The following is a 10246-nucleotide window of genomic DNA, read 5'->3' on the forward strand; positions in this document are numbered from 1 at the left end:
ACTGGCTTTTGGCTATTGAAAACAATAACTGTAACCATCTGAAATTAACGGCAGTGACTGCACAGTAAGTAGCCTACATTCAATACTAACATAGATGGTACAGACATCAGCATTTAGCTTTTGTTTTTGAATTGGGTTGAAGCTACATAGAACTGGCCTTAAATGAAAAGATTAACTGTAACCATGTGAAATTAAAGGCAACAACTGCATAGTTCTACAATCTAAACAACACAATCAACACACATTCAAGAAGATGTTTCTTAATCAGCATTCAGTATTTGTTTTAGTTTTTACATTTGGTTTTAAATAAAAAAGGTCTTTACCAGTGAGACTAAATAAAAATATGCTATATAAATAAATTATTCCAAAATGTTAAAATCAAATAATGTTGGTGCGAATAAAACAAAGATGCAAAGTGTTTCATTCGTCCAATTAAAAGAAAATAGGGTAAGGATTCACATCTATATTTTTTTTACTGGAGCCAATGAAAAATAAATGACCTTTGTCTCAAATTAAAAAAAAAATATATATATAGATGTGAATCATTACTCTAAACTTTTTTTAATTGGATAAATGAAACACTTTTTTTTTCCAGTGTGCTACAGCAGATGAATTTTAAATCAAATTAAGTCAATGTAATTTTAAGGTAAAATAAAAATAATCATCTCATACAGAACTGATGTTTACTTCTGGCTTTTCAAACATGTATGCAAGTTCTACTTTACAAAAAAAAAAAAAAAGCATTTTAGTCCGTTTCGTTTCTCATACAACACGCGAGATTAAATATACATCCCTTCACTATCTCCACTTGTGCAGGGCTCGGACAGGTACAGTACGCTCGCGCAGGAAAGGGGCTCTTATTTGGCTGTTCACTTCCTGCTATCTGTGCCTCAGACATGTAACTCTGCTCTTCCAGTGCTGAACGGCTGCCCGTGTCCCGCGCACAGATTTCGAAATACTTCCACACAAATGACAGCGAATGATTACAATGCAGTCTGTGCACGCAGGCGCACTTCCGGAAAAATCAGCCGAAAAAAGACGAAAAACCGGCCGATTGCCGATCGCGTATTTTAAGCAAAAACCGGCCCGTTACGATTTATGGCCGGTCAACTGGTGCATCCCTAAATAATGAGAACACAGAACGATCTTGGAGAGAGCTTTACTGAGCTGACTGTGTAACCGAACATGACCAGGGTTTAAAGGCTGAACGAATGACTGACAGACACAGCGGAGAAAAGAGTTTGTGTGAACTTTAATGTAAGGACTTAAATATTCATATGTAGCTCACATTAAGCCAGTGGTTCTCAACTACAGTCCTCACACCCCCAGCTCTGAATATTTTGCACATCTCTCTTTGTTAACACACCTGATTCAGATAATCAGTTCATTAGAAGTGAGCTCCGTGCATGAACTGTGTTCTCATTGACATGCTCCCTACACAGTGTTCATTGCTCCCTACTCTCTGAGCAGAGGAAATCTGTTGAAGTTTACCTCACTTCAGAAAATTCATTCATGGATTTGCGCTGTGCAACGTCTTCGCACACGGACAATTGTGACATCATATACCTCTGTAAATAAATATAATTTAACTTCACGTCTCGCACACTTCAGTACACTTTGAACATATACGTTTGCTTCGAACTGGAATCATGGCGGAACATCCTGTGATGTCCACTTCGCAGGGCACTTACGTTCGAATAGAACAAACCTCTGAAGCGATAAGAGAGACATACAAAATGTGCAGAGCAGGGGGGCAAGATGACTGGAATTGAGAACCGCTGCATTAAACTATCGTATGGCTTCAGAAGTAAGCCACAATAATTCAAAAAAAAAAAAAAAAAAAAAAAAAAAAAAAAACCTTGGATTTGGATCGGCCCTCTCTGACCAATACCCGATCCAAGAAAAATGGCAATATCGGAGCCGATACCCAATATGAATATTGGATTGGCGCATCCCTATTGAAAATGTAATTTATTCCTGTGATTTTAAAGCTGACTTTTTAGCATCATTACTCCAGTCACATCATCCTTCAGAAATCATTCTAAAATGCTGATTTTGCACCAACAGGCAGACAAGCGCACTGTGTATGTTTAATAACACTTAGCTGTGGACACTTCATGATTCATGATTCACACTCTTGAGACATGATTGTTGAATTTGTGTTGTGTGTGTGTGTGTTTCAGTGGCTCTGCTGGCAGTGGTTTTGCTGTATCTGTATAATTATTACAAAGGTAAGATCAGTGTTCACTCCAGATAATCTAAGCCTGTATTGATCTGTTCCTCACGTTTCCTTCGCTTCTGTTGTCAGAGGGAGAGCTGAACCTGTCGGCCTCAGCACGAGCCAGCCGAATCAAGTCTGAGTGAGTCGATATAACACACACCTCATACAGCGGCTCTAAAACACTGAAGATATCACGAGCAAAATCAAGCATTTATGGGCCATGTCAATAGTTGAAGGGGTCATGAGCTGAGAAACCAAAATTCCCTTGATCTTTTTACATATTAGAGGGCACTGTTTGGCCCCGCCCACCTATTCTGCATTACTGCCTGTTTAGCCCCGCCCACCTAATCTGCATCACTGCCTGTTTAGCCCTGCCCACCTATTCTGCATCACTGCCTGTTTAGCCCCGCCCACCTATTCTGCATCATTGCCTGTTCAGTGAGCCCCGCCCACCTATTCTGCATCACTGCCTGTTTAGCCCCGCCCACATATTCTGCATCACTGCCTGTTTAGCCCCGCCCACATATTCTGCATTGTGATCACTTTAGCCCCGCCCACCTATTCTGCATCGTTGCCTGTTTAGTCCCGCCCACCTATTCTGCATCACTGCCTGTTTAGATCACTGCCTGTTTAGCCCCGCCCACCTATTCTGCATCGTTGCCTGTTTAGTCCCGCCCACCTATTCTGCAGCGCTGCCTGTTTAGTCCCGCCCACCTATTCTGCATCATTGCCTGTTTAGCCCCGCCCACATATCTGCATCGTTGCCTGTTTAGTCCCGCCCACCTATTCTGCATCACTGCCTTTTTAGGCCCCGCCCACCTATTCTGCATCATTGCCTGTTTAGCCCCGCCCACCGATTCTGTAGCACTACATGTTTAGCCCCGCCCACCGATTCTGCATCATTGCCTGTTTAGCTCCGCCCACCTATTCTGCATCATTGCCTGTTTAGCTCCGCCCACCTATTCTGCATCATTGCCTGTTTAGCCCCGCCCACTGATTCTGCATGTAGTGTTTAGGAGAGAGGTGAACGCGCAGGTCTACACAGAAACCAAACAATCTTTTTAATGAAGATCCAGACCGGGTCAGTAAGAACTTGGTCCTTCGTTCACTTCATTTTACCGCAGATTTGTTTACAAACGAGACACAATTTGACACAGGTATTTTCAGAAAGATTGAAACTAAAAGACAATGCTGTGTGACTATTGGATCTGACAGTAAATGTCGCAACACACAAGTGTGAGTAACTAAAATAGCTTATTACTATTAAATTCTGATGTTTCTTGATGTAAAAAAATCTTGATAACATTATAAGTGGACCCCTTTAATATGATTCTCTACACCTGTTTGAGCCTGATTTCATACAGCCAGTAAAACACTCTCAAGAAGGTCAAATCTCACAATGAACGTATCTTGTCCTTTGGTAAAACCTGTAAACTATTTAAAGGGGTCATAAAATGGGGAATCAAAATGCTCCTGATGCTAACACACATGAGAGGTTATAAACACACTGGAAGTTTCAGAGCTCAAACTAAATCTCCAGTTTGAAAATATGAATTATTATTTTCTGCCCTACTGAAACGCCTGGATTTGAAATCAGTCTCGATTTCCACTCGATAAACCCTTTAACGTGTCTTCATCGTATATAAGGAGTTCTGAAAGCTCATGTCTGTCCATCAGTCACAAGAGTCATACTGATGTTAGCTAAAGATGTTGAGTAGAGCACCAGACTCAGGGCTGAAGTTTGTTATTAATGACAAACATGAGCAGCTGAAAGATAAAGCTTTCATTTGTTCCTTTCACAACAGACTGCAAGCAGAGCCCTTTACATTACTTTTCCTTCAGCCTGAGGCGCATTCATTTCACTTTTGGTGTGAAAGGGCTTTTATATTTGTAAAAGAAGAGCTTTTTATATTAAAAACAAACAAGCAAGCCCTGCCCAGATTTAAAAAGTAACGCAATGCATTGCTTTCCATAAAAAAGTAACCAAGTAATGCAATTGTTTACTTTTTTAGGGAGTAATGTAATATTGCAGTGCATTACTTTTAAAAGTAATGCTGATCACGACACATGACAGACTTAAAGGGGGCGTGGCTTCGGTGTGACGACGTCAGCCAATCACAGCAGGGGGCATTTGCTTCCGTTTCTGCAGGAATGCTTTCAAGAACATAAATGAGGATGAAATATTGAACCTTTTTTTGGTGCAAAAAAAAAAAAAAAAACCTTTGCAAACATCGAGAAACCTAATATAAAAAGCTGAACCTGCATTTCATGACCCCTTTAATGTTTTAGCTTTGTTCCTCATGAGCTGACTATGTAGGAAGCATTCCAAGTATTGGCATCGACATTTTGCTGCTTTTGTAGCATATATTTTCTTTAAGCAGCATCACAGATAATAACAGAATCACTTTGTCAATGTTGATAAACTGATAAATACAAGATGCCTGATGAGGTGAGAGAAATGTGAATGGTTTCATTCAGTACTGGAATGTATGAATATATACATATAATTACGTTTTATCTAATATTTGTGTCCCTGCAGCACAGAAGCACAGTAGCACAGCTGTATATTTGTAGCAATAGACAACAATACATTGTATGAGTCACAATTATACATTTCTCTTTTATGTCAAAAATCATTAGGATATTAAGTAAAGATCATGTTCCATGAAGATATTTTGTAAATTTCCTACTGTAAATATATCAAAACTTAATTTTTGATTAGTAATATGCATTGCTAAGAACTTCATCTGAACAATTTTAAAGGTGATTTTCTCAATATTTAGATTTTTTTGCTCCCTCAGATTCCAGATTTTCAAATATTGTCCTCCTAACAAACCATACATCAATGGAGAGATTATTTATTCAGCTTTCATATGATGTAGAAATCTCAGTTTTACAAAATTGACCCTTATGACTGGTTTTGTGCTCCAGGGTCACATTTGTGTTTGATGCATGTTTATACAGTTATGCACAAAGTGCGCACAGTGGGCCTCATTCATGAAACACCAGCAGAGCGATTTTTTTTTTGTGTGTGTAAATCACTTGTAAAGCCGTTGTGACGTAAACTTTCAAATTCATGAAAAAAAATGTTTGTATTAAATATCACTGGTTACTGCTTTTTTATATTTAATACAATTCTTAATAATGAGATACTAGTAATATACTAGTAACACTTTGGTGGACACATGTTATTGAATATTTATTAATAGGCATATGGCATATTAGTCTTTTTTGCATTTATGCAATATACTGGAGCCAAACCTGAGAAAGTAGACCAGAATATTCCGCGTAATTTGTAATTAGGCAGGCATAATGTTGTGAATGAGCGTGCACGAGTGCCATATTTACGAATGATTGCTTCACATGTTAAACTATCAAATCGTAAGTTTACGAAGCGTTTGTGAATCCGGAGGAGAGTTTTGGTGTTGTTTCATGAGTGAGGCGCGGTGTGTCTGTCTCTGTGGGCTGTGGTGAGCGGTGTTCACGCGTCTCATGTGCTGTGTTTCAGGTGAAGCACGTCTGATCCCCTTCACCTCGGGCCTTTCTGCACTGACCACTTTCTCTGACACGTCACCGAGCGCTTCAGACTACCCACAATCCTTCACTGAGCACCACTGAACCCATGCACAGACAGCATTAGCACATTACACATGACCTAAAATCAGCTCCACATTATTTCCCTTACAGTTAAACACATTTAAACCCTGCGTTCTTGTTACTGTAATACAAAAAAGAAAATTACAAATTGTATTTTATAATTTACTATTTTAATTATCTCATTGTAGTATTTGTTTTACTAATATTAGATTACCATTTAATACTTGTGGTGTAACTGATGACTTTAATAATGAAACTGTGCCTAGATAAGATGATTTTAATCACTGTTATTGTAGTAGTGCATGGGTTAAATGTGTTTAATCATCTTGAAAATAATGTCACAATAATGTCCTAAAATAGGTTTTGTTTCCTTAAAGTGATAGTTCACCCAACCTTATGTCATCCCGATATATATATATATATATACACTAGTGGGTGAGGTGTGTAATGTGCAGGCGGAGGTGTGGGTCTAGTTGCAGGGTTATTTAATAAATGGAACAAAACGGCAAACAAGAATACAAAGAGCTCATAACACAAGAGCTTTACATAAAACAATGACTGACAAATCAACAAAGAAAACACAGGTTTGAAACTGCTTTTCTTTTTTTGAGTGTACTGTATCTTGGATGCATTTCTTCTGTTGCCTCAGGGAATCATCATAAAAATCAATGAGCTCATTGAGATGAGCAGAAATATATTTCGGGTCCAACCATTGAGCAGTTCTCTCAAACCCAGTCAAATCCACATTAGTACAGAAAGAGAACAGCTCTACGTGTGCCGAGACATCAGTCAGTGTTGATATTGTCTGTGGTCACTAATGAACGACGAGCTCTTGATTGGGGAGTGTTTCTGTTTGGTCAGAGGACAGATTTCACGTAATAGATTTAAATGATTTTAGCTTGACTCACAAGTGCCTCGTGCCTTAACTTTGATTGTTTTACCTTTGTTTTTAGTCGGTTGTTTTAATAATTCTGGTTTGTTTTGCACATGTAACACGGGTTTTACTTTGATTTTATTCCCAAATCTTTGCAACTGACTCTATTTACAACCTTTTCTCCAGAATAATAAAAAAAAAATGGTGTAGCAACAATTTTCACTTAGAAATTGCTATTAAATTTGACCAAATGAAGTACAGTCAAGTAACACATTGAATCAAACATGAATTTTTGAAGTAGCGAGTGTAATCCAGTATAACTTCAAAAATTCATTTTCTTACAGTGCACTTCTCAAAAGACAATAAATATTGCGAATGGCATTATTTGTTGATTTTATAGGGGTGCTCTTGATTTAAAAAATAAATATATATATATGCTTCTCAGCGCTTACAGTCAAGATTGATTTTATGCGCACACATGTATCATCAGGACCTTTATATGCATTCTTTTGTTTTTTTTACCTGTCTTTGTTTCCAATGATTTTTTACACAGTTATATTTAGATGTTACATTTTCCTTATAGTGGAATATGAACGGTATCAAATCGGCTAATATTTTTGTTTCAAATCAGATTTTGGATGACATTCATATTTGTATTTGTCTTTTGTACTCTACGATCTCTGTATACTCGTTCTCTGTTCATTCTGTAATGCTGTATTTGAAATGCAGCTGTATATTTTGATGCACATGTACAAAGTTGTCCTGTTTGTGTTCTGACTGCTGCAGTGCAGCACGGGGCCAAACCAGCACTATCCAAATCCACTCGCTCAGCTCTGACTCTGTGTTTGTTATCTCGGGTTATCTGAGTTCACTCTGGGTTGGTGTGTATACTGTGGGGTTTGGGAGCTCACTGTGATAATAAAACATCAGATGCACGGATTTGTCTGTGTGTGAGCTGCACTTGTGTTGTGTCTCAGGGATGCTCAGCGTTTGCGTGTCCCTCAGCCGTCTGCGGAGGATCACGGTCATCTGAAGCCTCTGTCTCCGTTTGGTCTGCGGAACCGCTACCTGTCCAGACTGGGTGTGCAGGTATCACTGGACATCTCCAAGCGTCTGGTGGCGCTCGCTGTGGTCTCTCACACAGGTGTGTTGTTGTGTTGTCAGATGCCGGATCACTGCTGCCCTCATCTGTCTTCACTGGCCTACAGGAGTGTCCTCAGATGATCTCCAGTAACGCTGCCAGAGAGAAATGCACTTGGGTTAATAAACTTTTTGGGTTTTTTGTGCATGCATTTGGATGTTTTTGTTCGATTGCAATCCAGCTAAAGTGCCCGAGAATGTAGATGCGTTCAGCAGAGCGATGTGTACGCTCTTATCTGAGAGCGTCCTGACACAGATGCACAGACTTCATGCTGTTAAGGGTATTTCTGATGCAGTCTCATGGCAGTTCACTCAGCTCTTTTACAGTTTGGTGAACTGGTGTCTAATTCATATGAATTTGCACATCTCGTGTTTTGTGTGATCTGCTCACACTCCAGTGACAGTTAAATTAGCAGCGGACCTTCATACCTGCTTCATTTTCTAAAAAGAAAAGGGTTTTCATTCATATGTCCAGTTTCTAGTTTTATTTAGTTTTAATATCTTGTTTTTAGCTGGGGGGTTTTTTGGTTTGTTTTGAAGACTACTAATTATCTGTGGTGAATTTCACAATGTTGTTAACACTAGTTGCTTATTATCATGTATATTACTAGTATATTGGCTGTTTATTAGCACATACTAATGCTCAATTGCAGATTTTATATCCCATAATCCACCCCACACCTAAACTTAACCAGCTACCAGTCTTACACGTGATAATCAACAGAGGCAAAGGTCATAGTGTGACTGAGCTGTGTAAACTCTCAACCCTGTTACTGTGGTGGAGGAAGGGTTAAATCACAACTATTAAAGACACTTAAACTTTCAGTAACACTTTAGAAAACTGTTCTGTCAGGAACAAATGAGAAACACAGTATGAACCTTCCAGTAGCTGCCAGTAACTAACAGCTCCAGTCAAGCTTTCAGTGCATTAGCTAGTTAGTAACTACAGTTTTATACATTCCAGAATAATATGAACAACTACACAGTTTCACAATTAATGAGAATAATTCTTAATGCATTAATTCATTCCTACGTATAATTATGGTAACCCACTAGTAATTACTCAAGTAGCCTATTACCGAATCCTTCAGAAGAAATTCATTTTAATTAGATTAGTGGTTTGCTGAAATGAACCACCTTCAGCAGAGTGCTACTTACTGATTCATTAATCAGCTTATTGTTAATAGTAGATACTAGAATGATAATATGTGTGTCACTCATTTATTTCTGTTCATTAATAGTAAAGTTTTAACAGATGATAAATGTATTTGATGACATACTTGCTCAGTGTCATCTTGTGTAAATATGTGTCCATGTTAAACATGTTTTCGACATTAAAGCTTTAGCCTACTATGACTTTTCAGCTACTGTAAATGTATTCTGTAAAACAAAACAAAAAAAAAAAACAGGAAAGACAAACAATGGTCTTGGTCAATGGAAACTGAAATTAATTAATAAAATAAAAACATCCATAGCATAGCCCATTAATGTGGTGTTCACGGTAATTGTGATGAACTGAAGAAGATTCAGAGTGTTGCTGCAGCTGAGAACGAGACAGAGGCGCTGGGACAGCTAGCCCCGCTGCAGCGTGTGTGCGTGATTGATGCTGATGATGGAGAGTGACGCTGCGCGGACGCCACGCTCTGATTGGCTGCACGCTCATGACGCTCTTGACGCGCTGTCCTGCAGCAGCGGCGCGGGGCAGACGCTCGCTCGCGGAGGTGATGCTGAAGACGCTCTCGGCTTCTGTCAGGTAAACCCGCTCTTCATCATCTCCATCTTCATCCTCGGCTCTGTGTCCTGATGCGATGCGCGCGGGCGTCGGGATCTGCCGCGCGTCGCGTGTGGAGCATGATTTGAGCGCTTTCTTCTGTATGCATGTGTTGGTCTCGCTGGGACTCTCTGGGCGGTGTTTGGTCAGGGAGCCGCTCCACGCGCGCCGACTCTTCAATCATCATCATCATTTACACGAGCTGCATATCATCAGAACATGCTGATTTCACGCTTAGGATGTCAGTCGGAATAGTTTTATGTAGTTTATTTGAGGTTGAGATTTTAGTAACCCTGTTACCAAATGTTGGACATTATTTGTTTGATTTTCTTACTTGCTGTAAATGTCTAATAAGCATAAAAACTTACCAAATTTATAACACCTACACTACCAGTTTTTGAGCAGTAAGATTTGCAAGGTTTTTTTTTTTTTACGAATTCTCTTCTGTTCACTAAGCCTGCATTTATTTGATCCAAAATACAGCAAAAACAGTAAAATTATTTTTACTATATAAAATAGTTTAACAGTTTTCTATGTGAATCTCTGTTAAACTGTAATTTATTTCTGTGATGTGCAGCTGTATTTTCAGCATCATTACTCCAGTCTTCAGTGTCACATGATCTTCAGAAATCATTCTAATATG

General features: G+C 39.0%; 1 protein-coding gene across 1 annotated transcript in view; it reads left to right on the forward strand.

The window, feature by feature from the left end:
* LOC122134007 (major facilitator superfamily domain-containing protein 1-like) overlaps positions 1-8929 on the forward strand; it is a 24056-nt gene extending 15127 nt beyond the window's left edge. The window contains 3 exon segments of the mRNA XM_042738949.1: positions 2184-2231; positions 2309-2360; positions 7670-8929. Of these exon segments, the coding sequence (XP_042594883.1) occupies positions 2184-2231; positions 2309-2360; positions 7670-7916 (347 nt within the window). The 3' untranslated portion in view covers positions 7917-8929.
* Positions 8930-10246: the final 1317 nt, after the last annotated feature.

This window comes from Cyprinus carpio, chromosome B15, assembly GCF_018340385.1.
Source record: "Cyprinus carpio isolate SPL01 chromosome B15, ASM1834038v1, whole genome shotgun sequence".
Taxonomy (NCBI): Eukaryota; Metazoa; Chordata; class Actinopteri; order Cypriniformes; family Cyprinidae; genus Cyprinus; species Cyprinus carpio.